The 23,805-nt window shown below is 48.2% G+C and overlaps 1 protein-coding gene and 1 non-coding gene across 2 annotated transcripts; both read left to right on the plus strand.

The window, feature by feature from the left end:
* Positions 1–206: 206 nt before the first annotated feature.
* On the plus strand, positions 207–7,429 carry THTPA (thiamine triphosphatase). The gene is made up of 5 exons (XM_061578245.1): positions 207–250; positions 2,060–2,322; positions 2,619–2,764; positions 4,205–4,443; positions 5,525–7,429. The coding sequence occupies exons 1-5, from the start codon at positions 229–231 to the stop codon at positions 5,626–5,628; spliced, it is 774 nt and encodes a 257-aa protein (XP_061434229.1). The 5' UTR covers positions 207–228; the 3' UTR covers positions 5,629–7,429.
* A 133-nt stretch (positions 7,430–7,562) lies between these two features.
* On the plus strand, positions 7,563–7,634 carry TRNAA-CGC (transfer RNA alanine (anticodon CGC)). Its single transcript has one exon. It is a non-coding gene; the product is annotated as a tRNA-Ala (tRNA).
* The last annotated feature ends 16,171 nt before the right edge of the window (positions 7,635–23,805 follow it).

The following is a 23,805-nucleotide window of genomic DNA, read 5'->3' on the forward strand; positions in this document are numbered from 1 at the left end:
CGGCCCTCGATCCACTATCGAATGTTTACGATTCCCTCTAGATCTACGATCCGGTAATAGATCCACTATCGCATTTTTACGATTCCCCGTTGGAACACGACCTGGAAATCGATCCACGATCAAATCTTTACGATTAATGTGGATCCATGATTCGGGAATCGATCCGCTATCGAATCTGGACGTTTCGCTGTTGGATTCACGATCCTTGAACGATTTCGATTCGAGTCCATGTTCTACGAGGCCTGTGGTGGTGAGTCGTGAGTGGTGGTGGTAATGTTGGTGGTAATGTTGGTGGTAGTGGTGATGGCGGTGATGATGATGATAATGATGATGATAGAGATGGTGGTGATGATGGTGGTGATGGTGATAATGGTGGTGGTGGCGGTGGTGGTGACGGTGGTGGCGGTGGTGGTGGCGGTGGTGGCAGCGGCGGTGGTGATGTTGGTGGTAGTGGTGATGATGGCGGTGGTGGTGATGGCGGTGGTGGTGATGATGATGGTGGTGATGATGATGATGGCGGTGATGATAGTGATGATGATTTGTCGATTTGTACAGTGGGCTAGCATCTTCGTCACCGCCTCCGGCGTGACAAAGAGCTTCTCAGCTTTTCGGATTCCTCACTCAACACTCCACTGCCTCACTCTGTGCCCCCTCGTCACTGTACCAACAACAACAACAGCCATTCGCCACTAAGTGGCGGTGACATCACCACGGCGCTAGTGCCAGGCTATGTGCACCTTGAGGCCACGTGAAGTGTCGAACGCCCGTTGGCAGGTGGTCACGGGGCAGACCCAGGTGCCACGGGTCGACTGACTGAGATGACCGAGATGAGATGACCAAGATGACTGGCTGATGCACCACCTGTGCCGCCGACTGTGCCAACTCGCTGTGCTTTAGCCACCCCACGCTCCGCTCGTTGTGAGCGTCGCTCCACTCTCCCAGTAGCAGCGTCCTTCACGAGCCTCCTCCACAGAGGCCGATCTTGACACCGCTGGTTCCAATCATTGGCAAGTCCACTCAGCTGCACATCTTCCTGTACCCCATCACTCCATCTCTTCTCTGGCCCGTGAGGCGCCCGTTTAGCCCCCTTTTTCTGGCCAAACAAAAGCTGTTTAGGCACTCGGTGGCTGGGCTACATGACCCAGCCAACGCAGCCTTGCCTGCCGGAGGAGCTCACCGATGGGACTTTCTCCAGATCTTTCAAGAATTTGTGAGCTCACACAATCTAGCCTGCAGTTTAAACCCAGGATGGATTGTAGGCAGGCCAACATAAATGTTTCTAACCGGCGAAGATGTTCCATTAGGGGGGTCCACGTTTCGCAAGCGTAGAGAAGGGAGGGAATGACTGTTGCCGAGAAGACCTGAAGCTTCGTGCGGAGCGACAGACCAGGTAGCTTCCACGCAGCTTTACGCAACCGATGAAAAGATAATGCCGCTTGACTGATTCAGGGTGCGACCTCTGCTGTCAAACCGGAGCCGGTCATGAGTACACTGCCCAGGTATGGGAAACTCTCCACTCTCCACAACTACCCCAACTCCCATTGGGAGTTGTGGGGGTGGAGTGTCTGATGGTACTTAGTTTTGGTGGGGCTGATGGAAAGGCCCCACCTCTTAGTGGCAATCTCCAGGTTTAGCAACAGCGCCTCCAACGCCTCCTCTGAGTGAGCAGCAATTACCGGATCATCGGAATTTTTCCGTTGTGGTTCAGCGGTAATTAGATGAAGGTGGAGGGGTTACCAGCCCCTCACACCCATCCACAGCCCCCATTTGGCCGCTGCGGTGGCTACAAACGCAATGAGGGGAATGGCCGATCGAAGTTAGCCCTCCCCCATGGCACTGCCCACCACAGCGTTGCCGTCCGGCACCACGTGGAGGTACCATGCACTGTACCACGCACTGTTTCACGCACTGTACCACACTACCCCACCACGGCACTGTGCCCCCACCCCTCACTGTACCCCCACACCCTCACTGTACCACGCACTGTACCCCACACCCCCTCACTGTACCCCCACCCTCTCCTTCCCACCTCCTCTCCCCCCCACCACCCCCCCCACAGAGCGCCCCCCCGCGATGTCGCGTGTGGTGGAGGTGGAGCGGAAGTTCGTGCTGGGCGAGCACACGGAGGAGCTGCTGCTGGCCGCCGGCGGGCGCCTGCTGGCGGAGCGGCGCTTCCGCGACGTCTACCACGACGTGATGGGTCACGACGTGGTGGACCGCGACGTGGACGGGAGCCTCGCGCTGGCCCTGGCCGACCTCTGGCTCCGCCGCAGGGACTCCGTCTGGCAGCTCAAATACCCCGTGGGCGGGGCGGTGACCACGGTGAGGGTGCCCGCTGTGGAGGAGGTACCCACGGTTACGGAGGTACCCATGGTTAGGGAGGTACCCGCGGTCGGAGTGGCCATGCCGAGGGTGGTGGCGTCGGCGGCGCACGGCCGGACCGGCGGGCCGCCCCCCCCCAGGAGGAGAAGGAGGCCAGAGTCTCCATCGCGACCTCCTACACTACCTCCACCGTGACATCCTCCACCTCCACCGTGACATCCTCCACCACCTCCACCATGACATCCTCCACCTCCACCGTGACATCCTCCACCATGACATCCTCCTCCTCCGCCCAGACCTCCTCCACTGCGGAGGACCGGCTGGTGCAGCGCTACGTGGAGACGGAGTGCGAGGCGGAGATCGTGGAGAGGGTGGCGGCCGTGCTGGGTGTGGGCGCGGCGGTGGGCACCGTTGACGAGCTGGTGGAGAGGGCGCAGCTCAGGTGACCTCGGCACCGCCCCATAGACTCAACACTGCCACCCATAGAATCAACACTGCTACCCATAGACTCAACACTGCTACCCATAGACTCAACACTCCGACCCATAGACTCAACACTGCGACCCATAGACTCAACACTGCTACCCATAGACTCAACACTGCTACTCAACTAGGCCTCGGCAAGGTAAGGTAAAAGTTAAAATGTAAAAAAAACAATCCGACCTTACCTTTTACCTTACTACAATACAATCACTCTACCCTACCTTTTATCCTTTAGCAGGTAAGGTAAAAGGTCAAAGGTAAAAAGCAATGAGCCTACCTTTTACCCTACCTTTTACCCTTACCCATACAAATTACCTGATTACAGGGTGATTACTGGGGTACTATACATGAAAAGGTTTATAACGGTAACTGCTAGGTAGAGCGCTTTATACATATAGAATACTCTCGATTCCAATTTTACACGATTTCTTTGAACTCACTCTGTTTGTTGTCGTTGTTGTAACCTCAAATCTTGTAACTCAATTTTAACCCACTTCCCAATGTGGTATCGACTGCAAACTTGGTATACTTATGTCATACTGATGACAACACTATATTATATCATAAAAATATGTTTTTAAACATTCATTTTTATACGTTATGTTTCGGCTTGGGTCTAATTGTCCACGCTCAACTCACGTTGGCTGTAATTGGCCACGGTCCCTTACATTGTGAGAAGCTTCGGGGCCACTTCCTGGAGTCGTGGAGTTCTGCCATTACTAGTACATTTCACAAAAGCGTGTTTAAAAAAAGTTTTTTTTAATATTACTTTTAAATGGAGGCCACGGACTGCGCCACAGAGCTTTTAGCGGTTAACAAGGTACCGTATTTACCGGGTAATACTTCGCGCTACCTTTACCCTACTGGGTATATCTTCCGAGCTACCTTTATCCTACCCTTTACCTTACCCCTTGGCATGTCGACACCTTTACCCTTTACCATTTTACCTTACCTTGCCGAGGCCTAGACTCAACACTGATACCCATAGACTCAACACTGCTATACCCATAGACTCAACACTACCCAGAGACTCAACACTACCAATAGACTCAACACTACCAATAGACTCAACACTACCCATAGACACAACACCACCCATAGACTCAACACTACCCATAGACTCAGCACTACCCATAGACTCAACACCACCCATAGACTCAACACTACCCATAGACTCAGCACTACCCATAGACTCAACACTACCCATAGACTCAACACTTCTCATAGACTCAACACTACCCATAGACTGAACACCACTACCCCGTAGACTTGACAACACCACCCCGTAGACTTTTAACAACACTACCCCTAGATTAACCAACTCTTCCCATAGACTTAACACACCACCACCGCGTAGACTTAACAACACCGCCGCCCGCACCCCTTGTCACCGCTCCAGGCCGTTTGCCGAGTTCGGCACGGAGCGGCGGCGCTACCTCCTACCTGCCCACGGCATTGAAGGGGTGGAGGGGGTGGAGGAGGTGGAGGGGGAGGGAGTGGAGCGTCTGGGCTCCGTGTGCGTAGACCTGGACGTGAGCGACTTTGGCTACGCCGTGGGAGAGCTGGAGGTGGTGTGCCGGGAGGAGCGGTCGGTCCCACAGGCCGTGCTGGCCATACAGGCCGTGGCCAGCCAACTCGGTGTGTATGTGTAGGGTGCAGTGTGTGTAGGGTGTGTATGTGTGTAGGGTGTGTGTAGGGGGTGTGTGTGTAGGGTGTGTGTGTGTAGGGTGTGTGTATGGGGTGTAGGGTGTATGTGTAGGGTGTGTGTAGGGTATAGGGTGTGTGTGTAGGGTGTGTATGTGTGTAGGGTGTGTGTAGGGGGTGTGTGTGTGTAGGGTGTGTATGTGTGTAGGGTGTGTGTAGGGGGTGTGTGTGTGTAGGGTGTGTGTGTGTAGGGTGTGTCTAGGGGGTGTGTAGGGGGTGTGTATGAGGTGTACGGTATGTGTGTGTGTGTGTAGGGTGTGTGTATGGGGTGTAGGGTGTGTGGGTGTGTAGGGTGTGTGTGTAGGGTGTGTGTGTCAGGTGTGTGTGTCTGTGGATGCGTAAGTGGGGAGCGGTAGTGTAGTGTTTAGCGCACTGTGCTATGAACCCGGCGACCCGAGTTCGATTCCCGCTTATGGCCAACACCACCATTGGCGATTGTCTGAACCGGTCCTGGGCCTCCCCTAGGTAGACTCAGCCTCAAATGAGTACCTGGTGCGGTGTGTAAACATCGCTAGCACTGGGGAGACAAAGGCGGCCGGACGTGGTTCTGACCACCCCACCCCCTGGTGTGCCGTGCCAGCCTTCATAGGCGCTGCTACTTGCTAACAGCACTTGCCCCTACAGTATGTTACAGGCTACACGGGGGTGCTTTGTCTTTGTTTTGTGTGTAGGGTGGGGGTGCCATCTGTGAGCCTTATATTTCACGTCACCCACTAACTTACTCACCTACTCACTCACCCACTTACTCACCCACTCATTCACCCACTTATTTACTCTCCCACTTACTCACCCACTCACTCACCCATTCACTCATCCATCCACCAACACACTCATTCACTCACCCACTCACTCACCCACTCACCCACTCACCCATTTACTCACCCACCTACTCACTCACCCCACTCACCACCCACTCAGAGTTGGTGAGGGGCACCAACCTGCTGAGTAAGCTGGCTGTCTTCCTGCTCACCCAACTCACTCACCACCCTCACCACCCCACTCACCACCCACACAGAGTTGGTGAGCGGCACCAACCTGCTGAGCAAGCTGGCTGTCTTCCTGCGCGACCACCGCCCTGACCTCTACCGCCGACTCGTCGATGCCCACGTCCTCGGCTGACCTCGGCTGGTGACCTCGGCTGGTGACCTCGGCTGGTGACCTCGGCTGGTGACCTTGGGTGACCTCGGCTGGCTGACCTGAGCTGGTGACCTTGGGTGACCTTTGCTGGTGACCTCGGCTGGTGACCTCAGCTGGTGACCTCATCTGGTGACCTCACCTGGTGACCTTGGAAGATGACCTTGGCTGACAAAGATCCTCCGTGTAGCCTCCAGCAGGCTGTAGGGGCAAGTTATACAGGTAGGAACAATGTTCCACACTGCCCACCAGGGATTTATTGTCTGTCTGTCTGACTGTCTGTCTCTCGTGCATAAATGAATATATAATACACACAGCTCTTTGATTGGTGGAAACCTTACAAACAGCTCTTTGATTGGTGGAGACCTACTGCCGGGTACGGAGAGGGGAGGCGCCTAAGGGAGGAGGGTCAGGGGAGGGGCCTAAGGAAGGGGGGAGTCAGGAGAGGGGCCTGAGGGGGAGGGGATCAGAGGAGGGGCCTAAGGGAGGGGGGGTCAGGGGAGGGGCCTAAGGATATGGGGGGTGGTCAGGGGAGGGGCCTAAGGGAAGGGGGGTCAGGGGAGGGGCCTAAGAAAGGGGGGTAAAGGGAGGGGCCGATAGTTAAGGGGGCTGGCTACCTGGCTGGCTGCCAGCGTGGTGGAGATGTTGTTCAGTGGGAGAGCGCACGCTTTGCATGTGCGAGGCCCTGGGTTCAATCCCCGGCATCTCCATGTCGGAAGCTTTTATTTAATTATTTTTTCAAACAAAGTTTGAATTCCAAAATCAATTGGCTGTGTCAATGTCTCTGTAATAGGGGTGCACATGAACTCTCGTAAATATTACCCTATATGAACGATACCTTCGGATGAATTTGTGTTGATTTCAGGAACTTGCTATTTGTATAACCAGCGATGCACACAGTGATCAAATGGTTTACTTTAACATTTAGAGATGAAAGCAAGTGCTTAAAAGTATCCAGAACACTTTTATTTCACCCCGTACCCAGGTGGATCTGCGCCCCGGTAGAACCAGAATGGAGATGTAGCTCAGTGGTCGAGTGCACGCTTCGCATGTGTGAGGCCCCAGGGTCAATCCCCGGCATCTCCATGTTGGATCTGGAATCCATGTTGGAAGTTTTTTAAAAATGTATGTTTCCAACAAAGGTTGATTTTCAAAATCAATTGGCTGTGTCCATGTCCCTGTTATCGGGGTGCACATGAACTCTCGTAAACACATTCCTGCGGAGGGAGCTGGAAGGAACGTTGGTTTTCTCGGTCAATGGCCAGTGTCAACGGCGGCGTGGTGTATTTCGCAAATATGGCCAACTGTGAGGTTGGGCACAAGCCGGCGTGAGTCGGTTAAACGTTGAGTTTTATTAAGGCACCACGGGGTGACCAGCCCTTCCCCACCCTCCCCCACCCAGCCCCTCCCCTCCCCACCCTCCCCTCTCCACCCAGCCCCACCCCTCCCATTTTTGGATTCACGACGGACGGACGGACACAATAATCCCCTGTGGGCTGGTGGAACCAGGTGCTTCCTACCAGTATAACCCTATATGAACGATACCTGAGGGTGAATTTGGGTTGATTTCAGGAACTTGCTATTTGTATAACTAGCGATGCACACAGTGATCAAATGGTTTACTTCAAATTTTGGAGATGAAAAACAGTGCTTAAAAGTATCCAAAAACTTTTTTATTTCCGAATTAATATTTCCAATAATAAATAAATCGGGAAAGCATCACAGTATCCATCCACATGTATGCTTGTTATTTCTATTTCTTTCAAATAAATACATTTTGCTTGGACTCTGTGCAGACTTGATGTGTACAGGGCCCAGGGCCAACAGGAGAGTGAGTGGGGTGACGAGGGAGAGGAAGAAGCTGATGACGAAGTTTCACCCCGTATCGAGGTGGAACTGAGCCCAGGTAGAAACACCATGGGGATGTAGCTCAGTGGTAGAGTGCACGCTTCGCATGTGTGAGGCCCCGGGGTCAATCCCCGGCATCTCCACGAGGTGATATTTTTCCAGTGGACAATTTTACTCGAAGGAATATGCGTGGCTTGTTTTCATTCGTTATGGTTGCTGAGCACAGATCCAGAAGACCAACATGTCAGCAATGAACGTCACTACAATCAAAGTTGTAGTCGATAAGAGTTAACATGTTTATGGCATTCATATTCTCACGTAGAAGGGAAATAATAAAATAATAAAAACATAAAACAAAATTATCACGACGTTTCGACTGCAACACAAGCAATCATCATCAAGTGTGAAATCAAAATATGTATGGAAATGATCAAGATAATTACATTTGAAACCGTAGGATGGACTTCCAAATTTGAGCAGTGCATGGAGGAAGCCGAGAGAAAAGTGTTGTGACCTGCCGAGTGGTGGTCGAACGGAGTGGGTGAGAAGAAAATCAGTTTGGAGTCCTCATCGCTGAAGGATAACTCAACGAGTGGAATTATACAGGTAGGAACAACAGTTTCACACTGCCCACCAGGGATTATTTGTCTGGCGTGCATCGCCCCTCCCAAACATGTATGTTCAGGGATTGGTTGAAGTGCATCACGTGACCGCGAGCTTTCTGTCGTGCACGAATGTGCTGTCCAACCAAGTTCCTACCTGCCCACTCCGAAGGAACGTGTTATCAGTAGCACCTATACACAGACAATGATCCCCCGTGTAGCCTCCAGCAGGCTGTAGGGGCAAGTGCTGTTAGTAGCACTTATACACAGACAAAGATCCCCCATGTAGCCTCTCGCAAGCTGTAGGGGCAAGTGCTGTGTTGTATATATTGTGTGAAATATAAATGTTTAAAGGAAATGTGATGAAATAATAAAATTATTTAAAAATGTGAGAATTTTTGTGCAGTTATGTTAATGTCTGTAATTAAGTGGAATTAAGAATGAGTGTGTAAAATTGTTACAATTTAATGCTTGCGTACGTGATTATGTGTGAGTGATTAGTTACTATGTGTTATACTTTTTGGTTCTTTCAGTAAAGTCACGTAGCTAGAAATAAAATAAATCACGACCTTTCGAATGAAACAAGCACCCGTCTTCAGGTGAAAATCGCGACAGCTGCGATGTCTGCTGCCTTGTGAGCTTCAAATCAAGTTTATTATGTGTTAGTGATAATGTGTGTGTGTGTGATTGTGTAATTTCGCTGTCTAGGGGTATGTATCAATGATTATTGCTTTAACATTCACGATTCTCTTGATTTGAAGCTTTCGTGACTGCAGGAATCCATACTCTTTGGTTCTTTCGGTAAAGTCACATAGGTATAAAATAAAATCACGACGTTTCGGGCGCAACACAAGCGTCCCACCTGATGATCGACGCTTGTGTTGCACCCGAAACGTGATTTATTTTATTTTATACCTACGTGACTTTACCGAAAGAACCAAAGAGTATTCATGATTCTCGCTTTAACATTCATGATTCTCGCTTTAACATTCATGATTCTCACTTTAACATTCATGATTCTCGCTTTAACATTCATGATTCTCGCTTCAACACTCATGATTCTCGCTTCAACATTCATGATTCTTGCTTTAACGTGATTCTCACTTTAACATTCATGATTCTCACTTCAACATTCATGATTCTCACTTTAACATTCATGATTCTTGCTTTAACATTCATGATTCTCACTTTAACATTCATGATTCTCACTTTAACATTCATGATTCTCGCTTTAACATTCATGATTCTCGCTTCAACATTCATGATTCTTGCTTTAACATTCATGATTCTCACTTTAACATTCATGATTCTCGCTTTAACATTCATGATTCTCGCTTCAACATTCATGATTCTCGCTTTAACATTCATGATTCTTGCTTTAACATTCATGATTCTCGCTTCAACATTCATGATTCTCGCTTCAACATTCATGATTCTCGCTTTAACATTCATGATTCTCGCTTTAACATTCATGATTCTCGCTTCAACATTCATGATTCTTGCTTTAACATTCATGATTCTTGCTTCAACATTCATGATTCTCACTTTAACATTCAAGATTCTCGCTTTAACATTCATGATTCTCGCTTCAACATTCATGATTCTTGCTTTAACATTCATGATTCTCGCTTTAACATTCATGATTCTCGCTTCAACATTCATGATTCTCGCTTCAACATTCATGATTCTCACTTTAACATTCATGATTCTCACTTTCATGTTCATGATTCTCACTTTAACATTCATGATTCTCGCTTTAATGTATTAGGAACCGGGCCGCACAGCAGGAGGTGAGCGGTAAGTCCGCGCGTGGCCCGCCCATTATTTTAATTACGACTTCCGTCCGCGCCTCTTTCCCGCACTGCGCACTTGTTTCGGTCGCAGTTTTGGTAAGCCCACAAGCTAACCTTAGCCAAAATGAGTAAAAAACAAACGTCGCTGGAGAGCTTCTTTGAAAAGGGGGAAAGACCCAATGATTAACCCCCCCCCCCGGCCGGTCCGTGAAAAAAATGTCTTCTGGTGCCAATAAGGTTGGGGACCACTGCGCCAGCTGAAGGACCTCCAGAGATGAAGTGAAAAGTTATTTTACTTGTGAATGCTGAATTTTATTTGTTGTTAGCCTTGCAAAAAAATACAATTACATTTTTCCTTGTCTTTGTTTTCCTTACTCGTTGGGTCTTTTGTTAAAGTCACGTAGATAGAAAAAGAAATAAATAATCACAAAGTTTCGATCGCAACACAAGCAATCGTCCTCAGGTGAAAAAATATAGAGGCGGTAGCTACATTGACATGATAATCTCTCACAATACAATGGCCAAGCCCAACAGCTTTGGGGTGCCCTTGATCTTCTCTTTTCCTTGGGCTGCACCCATTTCAGGCCTATATAACACCCTGCTTCAGCAGCTTTCTTGCTATATTTTTTCACCTGAGGACGATTACATTGTGTTGTGATTGAAACGTGATTTTGTATTATTATTTTTATATCTATGTGACTTTACCAAAAGACCCAAAGAGTATCAATTCCTGCAGTCACGAAAGCTTTAAGTGAACATTCGTTTTCCTTTTGAAAATATTACTGGGGCCTCATGGTACCTGTAGCCCGGGGGGCCTACAAAATCTTAATCCAGGCCTGTGGGCCACGCCTTCCTTCTGGAACCTACCAGCAGGTTTCCGGACTCTCTTCCCATGCCCCCTTCCGTAAACCTCTCCCCCGAGATCCCTCTTGGAGTCTATCACGTGGCCTGCGGTCAGTCAGGGCTGCTTCCAGCCGCAGATCCCCTTCCCTGCCAGCAGATATCGCTATACTGCTTAGTGGCCAATTCTATGTCACTGCATCACCCCCCACCCCACTGTGAAAAATAAACAGCCGACCTGGCTGACATCAACCACATCCATAACGGGGAGATCCACAAAGCGCGCCAACGCAACAACCGCAACATCGCGAACAACAAACCACGACAACAAAAACCCCACAAAGACACACACACACATACACACAGACTCACAAAGACACACACACAAAGACACACACAAAGACACATACAAATAAAAACGCAAAAAGACGGACGCACACAAAGACTCACACACACAAAGTCACACACACAAAGACACAGACACACAAATAACAACACTCGAAAAAACAGACACACACTCACACACGGTGTGTATAATTACTTTTTCCTGTTCAAGTCCGGGAATTGCGTCAAAGTTGAAGTGAAACCAGCCAGGCAGCGTATAAATATCGCTCGCTCTTCACATTACCACCACTGCCACCACCACAGCTGATTGGAATCGCGAAGAGAAGGGGTAAGCACTTTAAAACGCCTGCACACACACACACAAAGACACGCTGTGGTAAACCTCCTCATTCTCTGACGTGGGATGCTGTAGCCGATGAGAGTGGACCTGTCGCTTTTTCTCAACTAACCTGAACACCACCTCTTATCAGCCAGGGTTTCTGGGGAGGTCTGGACCGCGTACCCAAAGCAGCAATTGCCGCTGCATGAGTCACAGTCCTAAACCTCGCCCATTTACCCTCGACATCAGGAGGAGTGGGGGACGATGCCAACCCCAGCTGCAAGCGATGATAAAATTTTCGCTTGCAACTTTCATCAGCTAACTGAGACCAGGCCAATTTAGTTTGGAATGGGGTCCTGGGTGTACACCCACCACCAGAGTGTAAGAATGGCAGGCGCATCTTACAGATGACTAGTTGATGGTCAGAGGGCAGATCAGCTCCACGGTAGGTCCTGGTGTCAATGACATGGGCTCGCATCCACTGGTCCGTCACTATGTAGTCCAGCAGATGTTCTTGCTTGGACCCGGCATGCATCCATGATGTTGTGTGGATGCGCCGATGCCGGAAGAGCGTGTTGGTAATTACAAGCCCATGGGCTGCACAAAAATCTAGCAGCCTCCTACCGTTGTTATTGAGCTGATCTGGCCCATGCCTTCCAATCACTCCAGACCAGGTGCCAGCATCATGACCAACTCGGGCATTGAAGTCACCCAACAAGATGACTGTGTCCCGAGTGGCCACTTTAGCCAGCACTTGTGACTGGAGGTCATAGAAGGCATCTGACTCATCGGCTTTGCCTGCATCCCTCCTGCGGATGTTCGTCTTCGGTGGGGGCATAAGTAACCACGACCACCACTCCTCGCCTCCGGTTGATGGGAAGATGAGCCCAAAGTAGCCTGGGGCTTACAGCTTCCCACACCTCACCGCCATGCTCCCATGCCCCCTTCATTCTTTTGTCTGGCAGTCTCCTGCCCCGAGTAGAGGGCTCATGGTTGCAGGAGCCAGAACCGGTCCACCGGACCTCCTGAATGCCACAGAGGTCCAGGCGGTACCGGTCCTGTTCCCGACAAAGGAGTGGCAGCCTCTCCTCCGCAGTAAGCGTTCGAACATTCCACGTGGCCACACGAAGTGGCTTTTCGTTGTTTCTGGAGGAGCCCCGAGGGTGAAGATTCAATATCCTTGCTCCGCCAATTGGGGTTTGGCCAGGAGACGTCATAGACACCTGTCCCCCCGGGGCCTCCTGCACAAGCTTGTTAGTTACATATTTATGTTTAAGTCGTGGTTTCGTGGTAATGAATTCAAGGTGGAGGGGTTACCAGCCCATCGCACCCGTCCAGAGCCCCCGTTTAGCGACTGTGGTGGTCACAGACGCCATGAGGGGAGAGGCCAATGGGCATTGGCCCTCCCCCCACAGCACTGCGAGGAGGTAGGGGGAGGACCACACTCCACACACACATAATCGCAATCATAATAATTAACTTATACTGCAGCAGGAGAAATCAGATCAGCTATAAAGCTCCTTTTTCACAGACGTGCAGTAGGAGCATGGGGTGAGAACGTTACAACAACAACCACCACAATACACAGACACAATAGGAGTGCTAAGTACAGGAAGGTTATAATAATAGGTGTTACCCTTTCTGGCATTAAAACAGCTGTGTTAAGATGTTAAACCACAAAACTGAAACCTTTTTCAAGGAATCATGTCTGCATTAACCATATATACTTGTGGTGAACATGCAAAAAAAAATACTCTGATCGTATATGATGCATTGTCTTTGAAACGGATTAGTCCACACCAGACACATCTTTCTTTAAAGCCTAGTCTCAAACGGTGTTAGACCAGAGGACGCCAAAAGGCGAACGAACAGCACAAATCAGTTTCAAAGACAATGCATCATTTTCTATCAGATAATGTTTATTTTTGCATGTTCACCACGAGTAAATGTGGTTAATGCAGACATGATTCCTGGCCAAAGGTTTCAGTTTGGTGGTTCGACATCTTAACACAGCTGTTTTATTGCCAGAAAGGGTAAACCCTATTATCATATTTGTATACTGGCAAGGGAGGTCCCATAATACAACAAAGGTAAACAAATCATCCAAACACAACATACAAATACAAAAAATAAACCCATGTTACCAGGCCAAACTCACTGAGGTATTCACTTATGTTTTGCAGAAGCGACCTGCCCACAAATGAGAGCAGCTCAACAAAGGGGCCTATCATTTTGACAATTGATTATAGCAGCAAAATCATGTGAATATAAATGTGGAGGGAAAATAAAATATATGCGACCATGGAGAGAATATGCAAACTCCAAATATGCACGAGTCAGGGTCAGGATCAACCCCCTCCGACCTCCGGCATACCAGTCGAGGAAGGTAACATCACACCAACACAATTACTGCACAGATGACAATTATTCGGCTTGCAATGCCTTCCAGTGCACCAAGGTACAGCAACAACCCTTGCGACCCACGGTTGCTGGATTACAGGAGTGCTTAGCCACCGTTTCCTGGCTAGGATGGAAGCGGCCAGGCTTCGACCTGGCAAACGACCTCCTAAAAATCACCCAGAATCCACCCTCCCTGTGGCGACTTCGAGAATGGGATTGACTGGGAAGCACGTGACCGTTACTCTGGAGCTTTCGTCGCCGTTTAAAATGCCGTAATCGATGTATTACAAAATTATTATCATGCATAGTTAATGCTATAAAACCCCACTACAATGAACTGTAGTGGTTGTGGTATTAAGACACGGGTCAGATCTTAATGTTCTCACTGATTCCACTTTCGAGGTTTTGGAGCAAAAGACAGCCGCATGGCAGAGAGGTAGCGACCAAGGGACAACCAGAGACCGTGTTGATGGCATTCGTCATGATTTTTCACTTGACGGTGTGGGCCACGTGAAGGCTTCCATCTTCCCCTCCAGCATGTACAGCACTACACACGGAAGCATGTGTAGTGACATTGAATGAGTCACTGTAGTGCGTGGATGCTGGGAGATTCGTAGACTATGGAATTAGGGATAGCAGGCTCTTCTACCAGTTGGACCCATGGGCCAAGCTCAGAACCTTCTGGGGGATCCAGAAGGGTGCATGGCCGAGGGAATAGCGTGACCACACTGGGGAGAATAAAAGGTGAGCTCCGTCTCTTAGTCGGGGCTGGCTGCGATCGGGAATGGAACTCGTCATGCTGCCATCGTTGTGGTATTTGCCTCTTCATGCTGTGGGTCTGGAAGCATGTTGGCTCTCCCGACCAGATATGGAGTTATCCCCTATGGCTGTGAGAGCCGGAATAAAAAAGAGGGATAACACCTCCTACTCGTTTCTCTGAATTAGTACACTACATTTGGTGTCAGGAGTGTTAAAGAATTTTTTTTTTTAAGGTTGATCGGAATTTTCTTTTTCCTTTAGATATCTTTGTTGGAGGAATAGGCTATGTCGAAATCCGTGAAAAGGAGGGCCCGCATCAGCATATTCTCGAGCAATGAGGGTTCCCGGGAAGCCCAAGCAGCCAGAACCCCAGTGGGCCGTTCCGGAGGGGTGGGCTTGGCGGGGCAGCAGGGGAAGGACGACGATCCTGCGCCGCCACCGGCTGGAGAAGGGCTGCAGGCACTCAGCGCGCATCGTGGACCTGTTTTCTGCAGTGACGGTGCTGGTGGGGCAGCTGGGTACGGAATAGCTGGTGGAGGGGGCTGTGACTCGGGGGCAGTGAACGAGTGACTCTGCCTGTCACTGCCGACCAAGGGCGGGAATCGAGTCCCTTCAAATTTAACCTGTCACCGACAGCTCATCCCTCAGTACAGCTGCTGCCATTAGTTAAGGAATTGTCAGCTGCTGGGGGGTGATTGGGCGGCCTTCCGGCGGCATTTCGCCACCACTTGCGAGCTCATGGGGTGGTCCGACATGGAGGCGCTATGTGTTCTTCCCACCATGCTAGACGACGATGCCTTGGCGGCATTTTTTGCCAATTCCCAAGGCAGACAGGGCACTTCTGTGGTAAGCATATGCACAGTTGGCGGCGATTTTTGACCTTCCGTCCATCGCGCGGCGGAGATTCGTGATGCGGAGTCGGGGGGAGACCGAGACGCCCCTCGCCTTCTGCAGCACACTATTGTCAGTGGTCTAGGCTGTGTACCCAAAGATGGAGCAGGCGTGACTAGATTATCTGGTGCTAGAGAAATTATTGGTGCTGGCTCAAGAAATTAGCGTTTTTTTTTGCCAGCCCAAGAGGAAGACGACCGTCCTCAATTCAGGTAGCCCGAAGCATCCTGGCCCACTGTAACCTGTGACAATGTGCCATGGTGGCGGCCTGGGCTGGATTCCCAGGAGAAGAGGGTGACCAGGAGCACCGAGAATCTTCTCAGTTCTGCGCATCAGGTAGTTGGAGCTCACGCGGGAGAATCGGCACTGGGACGACAACAGGACCAGCAGGGGGGTATCTTCCCTCCACCATGGCAGGGCCCCGTTACCTGTTTCCGATGTGGCCTACTGGGGTACATCTCAAGGGGCTGCGTGTTGATTTGGGGCAGTTTTTCCTGGCTTCGCCAGTTCTCCACCCTGCCGGCCTCTGCTCCTCTAGACCCAAAGGCAGGTCGAGATACATCACTCACCTGGCCGACACATCTACGTCATGCATCTCCATTGCAGTTGGTGTCAGGTAAACATGCGATCGGCCCCCATAGGGATACAGGGTGCAAAGATGTTTTTTCAGTGCGTGATTGATGGCCACGGGGATCCGGGCAATTGACCGAATTGGCACACTGTGTTATGGCGGCGGGAGCAGGATCATCCACAGCCAATGGATTTGTGCAGGGTGCTGAGGTGCGGGTGCTCATAGATACGGGAGCATCCACCACCATTGTTTCAGGAGTTTGTTTACAGGACGTTGCTGTCAATGGTGGGTTGCTTTGGTCCTGTGAGTAGTCCCTGTGTTGACGTTAATGGCGGGAGCTTAGGTATTGTGGGCCAAATTGTTGTGTTGATACGGATTGGAGATATTGAATGTATGGGCCCGGTGTTAGTTTCAAGTTCATTGGCGGTGCCATGGTTTTTGGGGACCGATTCTTTGAAGAGAATGCCCCTCCGGATGTTGGTTGACCAGGGTTGTGTTGAGTTACTGTCAGGGCATCGGTTGAGATTTTGGAGTCCCCTACAGGGTTGTGTATGGCTAACGCTGTGGTTCAGACCCTAGTGCGTGACACTGTGAGTGTTCCCCTGAGTGCACAGATGCTCATACCCTTGAGGCTGCGGAAGCGGCTCGGCCAGGAAATCACTGGGGGTGGGGTATTTGTAACCCCTTCGAATAGAGCGGTTCATGGTCTCACTCTAATAAGCGCCCAGACGATAGTGAGGGAAGATCAGGAGCCCTTCCTGCTAGTATTAAATGCGGGGCTAGGTACCGCAGGTCATTTAGGACTGGTACAGTGTTGGCCCACGTGATGGCTGCATGTTGTGGATAAATGGATGATGTAACCAATCGGGTCGAGGCCGCAGCTGAATTGGAAGCAGTGTCGGATGACTCATGGATGGATCCGTTGTGCATGGATAATCCGGATTTGTCGTAGGAGCAGACCATGGCATTGCCCTTGTCGGCTGAGAGGATGACGATGTCATCCCTATTTTTTATTGAGATAGTTCAAAACATTCATCCTTACTGATGTTGCTGATTGGTGTCTTGGCATTTTTGAGGATTGCCGCGATATGCGATTTTTCTACACCTGCAGCGATGTGTCCCGAACCCTTTAGGGCTACATCTACACGGGCAATAATATCATCCACTGGGATGTGTTTAGGGGTGACTGCAAAGTTCAACCCTTTAGCTAAAATCGATTTTAGGCCGTCGGAAATTGGATTATTACTCGGATTAATAACAACCTTGTCAACAGTCTAACTTTTTAACGTGTTCATCTAGGCTTCTGCTTGGAAAGTAGGGTGAACTGGTAAATCAGGTTATTTTTACATTTAGCTGACATTGTAGCGGCTGACGAAGCTGTCATGTTAACTACATGTTCCCAATCAGATGTAGACATTTTTTACGTCAATGTTAAGTGTGATTTCAAGAGTGTCTTATCCACATGGTTTAGTTCAATTTGGAGCAATCCAATTCTCTCTTAAATCAGGGCTAAGCCTGTCCTGAACAAGATTTGTTTAGCATTAGGAGATATGACAGGAGCAGATGTAAGTGTTGATAGCGATCGGTATTACGTGAGAGTCGCGGCATCTTTTCAGAAACGTGAGTGCCTCGATCAGATGAGACTTCCTGTCTCGAAGTTTGTTTAAAGATCTTATAGTTAAGTGGAAACCCTCCCCATAGAGGCGGTAAAATCTTGACTTAAAGCTTTCGTGACTGCAGGAATTCATATTCTTCAGTTATTTTCGTAAAGTCACGTAGATAAGTACAAATTACTAAAACAACTATAAATATCAAACTAAACAAAAACTACGACGTTTCGATCACAACACAAGCGATCGTCATCCGGAGAAAAGAGGGGGCTAGCTGAATGCAAACTGTTTTATATTTATAATTTTTCATTAATTTGTACCTAGCTACGTGACTTTCTCAAAAGACCCAAAGAACATGAATTCCTGCAGTCACGAAAGCTTTAAGTCTAGATGCATACATTAATTCATGTTATTTACGTTTTATTATTATTTTATCAATATTAAAAAAACTCAATATATTCAACAGGGGTCACCAGACATCTGGACCACCCCTGTACAAGCCATGCAACGGGATGGTTCCCGCAATATTGACAGCAGTGGATCTTAACCTTGACAATCAAGCACTCACTCAGATGAGTGAGTGCTTGATTGGGTAAGTGGCTGAGTGGCTAAATCACCCTCCCTCCCCCCCCCTGCTAAGCCCTGCCCGTTTTCCCTGCAGGCTCTGTTTATTTTCTGCTTTCTATACGCGGGGCGTATTGGTGGCGGGACCCTACGGATGCAATTCGCAACTCTCTAAGGGTAAATTATTGTTGTTGTCATATGCACACGATAAGTAGTAAGCGGTGTCCCTATAATGTACACATTATCTTTTAGCGCAGGATAAACATTCTAAATAAATAGCAGAATAACATATTTCAGCGTCTTGTTTTGAGTTTCATTTTGACACTCGCATGACGAAACTTCTGCGTATTTAAACATCAAACAACTCTGTATCCTTTATTATGTATTTATCTTAGTTTGTTTCTTCTTCTAATGTCGTTCCGAAAGGACTCACTAACTCCTTCCTCCGAGGATGGACCATTCAGCAATGGCTATTCCAGACAAGTTGCCAATAACAAAACTAATACGGGGACGCGTCTACTTATGAACGAGTGAGGTTTCCAGAGGTCTGTTCGTAAGTCGTCACGCACGCAGAGCGTCCGTAGGATTGTTTGTATTCGCTTGCAGTTACTGGCGAGTTAGGATACCTCACATAATGGACAATTGGTTCAAATATTTACGTTCATTCTTCATGCATTTATATCTCATAATGCATGTTGGGTCAGGCAAAGGCAGTCGCCAACGAAGGTTGACAGCCACTGCTGTCAATATTGCTGGGGCCATCCCATTGCGTGCCTTGCACGGAGTTGGTCCAGACGTCTGGTGACCGCCCGAATGAATTGACCCCTAACACTTTTTTTCCTTTGCATATTAATATCTATTTTAAATCAACCTTACTTAAAATATATATTACGTTTTAGATAATTAAATGAGGAGGGGGGGGATTAGGTCACAATACATCTGGACCACCCCTGTAGTGTTAAACTACAGTACTCGAAAGACGACCAAAGTGGTGTTGTGTCACGTTATGGAGGTATTTTATAAACACTATTTTCTAGTATGATTTTATTTAAATTATAACGTAAATTGCAAATATTTATTTTATTATTAACTTATTATTAACAAATAATTCACTTTATTAAAATTATATTAAAAAGTTGTATTTTATTTAAATGCGTCAAATCACGTAATGTATTCATTTTATTTACAATTGTATTATTCATTCATATTATAAATTTTATTCTTAATTTTATGTACGTATTATTCACTTTATTTGGTACTTAATGTTATTCTGCTATTCGTTGTGTGCAGTTGCAAGTTGACCCGGTACCGTTCCCGTGCTGCTGCGATGTGCCGAGATGCCCACTTTAGTGAGAGCGATGTTGGCACGCAGACGGAAGATCGATTGAAGAGGAGAAATGCAAGCCGCTTCGTGTTCAGTCAATGTCTCGTTACTTGAACAAATATGTAAAACCTTACCCATGGCTCGAGGAGTATCCTGAAGCTCATTAAATAACTTAACAATTATTATTGGAATCTCAGTTCCACCGTAACGAAGAATGAAAGCTGTCAATGCTCCTGAAGAAGCTTCAAATCTTGACGATGCTTCTAGATTTGAAGCTTTCGTGACTGCAAGGATTCATAATCTTAGTTTTTTTCGGTAAAGTCACGTAGGTAAAAATATTATAGATAAATAAATAATGATAATAACTGAAAATAAATCTATTAAATCACGACGTTTCGGAGGCAACACAAGCTTCCTTCATCAGGTGTAAAAAGGCACAGCAAAATAACCGTAGTGAGAGTTATTTGTGATGGGACATTAATATATAGGGTAAGAGGAGGGGGGAGGAGCCAAGGGGGACGGGTGCAGGATGGGGGGGGACAGCCAGGAAGGTGAAGGTGGTACTAAAGGATGGCGCAACGGATGGTGGAGGGAGGACGAGGTGCAGGGTGGGGGGGTTGGGGTGTGGGTGGAGCCAGGAAGGTGAAGGTGATATTAAAGGACGGTGTCACGGATGGTGGAGCGGGGACGCAGAGTGGGGGAGAGTGGCACTTGAGGTTTAATATGGTTAATCACATCTTTCCAATGATTGCTCAATTTGAATCCATCTTCTCGGTTGAAGTTATGTCTGTGTTTGTATATGTGGATAGCCTCATGATATCTGTATGGCTTCATGGACAAATCTTTGGTGGTATCCAGACGGCTTGCAGAGTACCTTCGTATCAGAGAAAACGATATCATGATCACCCACAGCATTGTAACAATGATCAGCAACGGCTGAAGAATTTGTTCTGCCGTGTTTCAAATCTGACGATGCTCCCAGCACGTGGAGGGAACGTCACAGACATTGCGCTTATCAACAAGCAGGAGAACCTGAAAGCGCATCGGAGAGAGACACAACGCGTAATCTGCACACCGCACTCCGACGTGCACGCCGCTCACCAATCCAAGCGCTACAGTCCAGGCTCAACCTTGCGTCGCTTCCGAGATATGGAAAAAAACATAATTGGGGACATTCCGGGTTGATTTGGCCACAGCCTATTTTGAAATCTCCCCTGTACTTTCATTAGGGGCCATCCATTTAGTAGGTATGCATAGAGGGGGGAGGGGGGGTTAACCCAAATGCGTACGCTTGCGTATAGGGGGTCTACAGACAATGTACGTACGCATAAGAAACGGTGGGGGGGGGGGGGGATGAAGCCTTTATAATAATAATGCAGCTGGTGATAGACTACCTGTTTGCTTAATATTAGTAATCCTTGATCGTTTCTGCGTGGATTAGAAATCGGCCGTTCTATAGAATTCAGAGGGGGGTTAGTCAAGCCTACCTATGCAGGTGGGGGGGGGGGGGGGGAAGGTAAAAAGGATGCGTGCGTATGTGGGTCTGACCTGATGTATCCACGTCTGACCCCTCGTGTGCGACGCTGAGTCGGCGACTAACTGCTAGGGCAGGATATGCATTTCCACCATTCCCGTAGACAGCGTTCATGTTCATTCGGTGTGGAGATGGCGATGCCTGAACGTCCACCCTTTGTTAATTATCGTTTGGTGGAGGAGCATTGATGCATTGTTCAGACCAGTCCAAAATATTTTTTCTGGTGAGTTGATCACGATCATTGACAGGTATCTGAGTGCCAAACTCACTCCAATTATCTTCCTTATCCAGGTTGGCTGCTGCCTCGAGCACCTCTGCCTGGGCCCTTGCAGCAGCTGCTTCCTTTTTCAGTTGTAGGGTGCTTAACTTAGCATCCAGCTTAATTTTCTTCCATGTGGCGGTAGCCACTAATATACTCTCTTGCTCTTCAAGCTCTGCTTTCCTCCGTGCGGCAGTAGCCGCTAATGTACTTGATTCTTCTTGTATGCAGGCCTTTTCAATTAGCATGGCTTCCTCTTCAGCCATGTAGGCGATACGGGCGTTTGCTGCTTCTGCTGCTGCGCGTGCCTGAGCTGCTGCCATACTAGTAGATGATGTCTTTGAGTGTGCTGAGGCTTTAGATCTTGTGGTGGACCTGGATGAGACAGAGTGCTGAGATTGTGTCTCTCTGAAGCCCTCCACACGGTCCATTGCATCTTGTATCACTGCCTGCACATTATCATCGAGCAGTTCGAGGAAGTGCTCTTGTGTGCGCACTCCATCAATGCCCTCATCTGTTTTCACCTTCATCAGGAGGGAGATCTATTTATTTGCCAGGAGCTTGTAGCTTGAGCTGCTCACCTTCACTCGCTGGATGGCCCGCTGAATTGAGGCCACTGTGTCTGAGGCGTTTGAAGCTTCAGAAATATCTGCTTCAGCCCGGTCCCATGCCCTTTGTATCCTGGCATCAAGGTCCTGTTTCTCAGCATCATAGCTTTCCAAGGCCCGTTGTGTCAACCTGACCTCATTTTGGGGCCTTGCACTCCCTTGGTCCTCTTGAGGCAGGATGGGAGGTCCTGGATTGCTTAAATCACCTTCTTCAGCATCTCTCCCTGCTGAACTGTGGCTTTCCATGCTGCGATGCTTGCAACACAATTTTTAATGTAGACTTGTTGCAGAGCTCCTTGCTTGCTGCAGGCTGACTGCTTGAGAGCTCCTTGCTTGCTGCAGGCTGACTGCTTGAGAGCTCCTTGCTTGCTGCAGGCTGACTGCTTGAGAGCTCCTTGCTTGCTGCAGGCTGACTGCTTGAGAGCTCCTTGCTTGCTGCAGGCTCAGAGGCGTAGCTGGGGGGGGGGGGGGGTACATATGTCCCCGGGCGCCTAGGTAAAGGGGCGCCAAAATGAGGCTTACAACGTTACATTATAACTTATTGCGGCGGGCGCGGCAGCCTGAAACTACTGCACAAATCTACACCTCAACCTAAAAGTTTATATATCCCGCCACACACATCCTACATGTCATGTAATTCGATTTTGGTACGTGCGCCTATTAAGAACTTACATGGAAGAACGTCCCAAACAACAGATAGGCGCAGTCTTTCAGCCTTAGTCACTGGCCTGTTTTTTGGTGGCGGAAACTACGACGGCCTGAAACACACTGGAGTGAACGATCAGAAGCTGTTAAAGCTATCTATGAAGGACTGGATGAACTTGTAGGGCTGCTAGACAAATTATCGGAAGACGTAGCTATGACGCCTAAAACCAGAAGTGATGCAGAACAGTTACAGGCACGCGTATTAAATTTTAACTTCATAGTTTTATTACATTTCTGGAATGTCATTCTTGGAAAAATGTATCGTGTTCAGAAGCGCTTACAGGATCCTACTATGAATTTCAAGGAAGCAGCAACTGATCTTGAATCTTTGGAGCATGAATTTGTCAAGCTTCGTGAAGATTTAAGCCAAGTTGCTGTAGAAAACGCCAAAACAAGATGCACAGCCTGGGGGATCGATGTGAACAGAAGAATTAGGCGACGTCGGAAGATGCCAGGAGAACTGGTAAGAGATTCAGGACTTTCAGCAGAAGAATAAATTGTGCGCGTTATGAAGAGCGTATTTTATTGACTTCAACAGGAGATGTCAACACGGTTTTTACGACTAAAAGACCTGAACACAAAATTTGGATTTCTGGGGGACGTCAAAACTCTTCTATCCAATACAGATGTCGATGCAATTCGTCGAAATTGCACAGATTTAGGAAATTTCTATGACACCAACGTCAATGGCCACGAACTTTTCACAGAAATTGGAGATTGCAAAATGCTGCTCAGTAACCGGAATGAAGTTCTACCAGAAACTCCTTTGGATCTTCTTAGTTTTATTGTGTTTTATGGAGACGACATATTTCCGAATTTGCGAATTTCACTGCAAATTTTATTAACAATAGCAGTTTCAATTGCAAGCTGTGAGCGGTCGTTCAGCAAATTGAAACTTATTTTGTCGTATTTGCGTGCTTTAATGGGACAAGATCGTCTCAGCGATCTTGTTCTTCTTAGCGTTGAAATAGAAACATTGGAAAAACAGATTTTGATTACGTGATTGACCAGTTTGCGACAGTGAAATCAAGAAAAATTAATCTTTTGTAGACTGTCAACCAGTCTACGACAGTGACTGAGTGAGCCATGTAATATAATTTCTATAAATTTGCTTCTTTAAATACAATATTTCATTAAAATTTTAAATGTTATTCTTTATTCAATGTAATAGGAAAATGTGATTAAACGGG

The sequence above is a fragment of the Lethenteron reissneri genome, chromosome 65 (genome assembly GCF_015708825.2).
Source record: "Lethenteron reissneri isolate LAM-NWPU_2019-01 chromosome 65, ASM1570882v1, whole genome shotgun sequence".
Lineage (NCBI taxonomy): Eukaryota > Metazoa > Chordata > Hyperoartia > Petromyzontiformes > Petromyzontidae > Lethenteron > Lethenteron reissneri.

What these genes read in the sequence shown, in the direction of transcription:
- THTPA (XM_061578245.1), top strand. Translation starts at nt 229, where the DNA reads ATGTTCTACGAGGCCTGTGGTG. An exon ending in GTTCTACGAGGCCTGTGGTG is followed by an intron (nt 251 to 2,059) that starts GTGAGTCGTGAG and finishes CCCCCCCCACAG; the next exon opens with AGCGCCCCCCCGCGATGTCG. An exon ending in GGCCGTGGCCAGCCAACTCG is followed by an intron (nt 4,444 to 5,524) that starts GTGTGTATGTGT and finishes CCACCCACACAG; the next exon opens with AGTTGGTGAGCGGCACCAAC.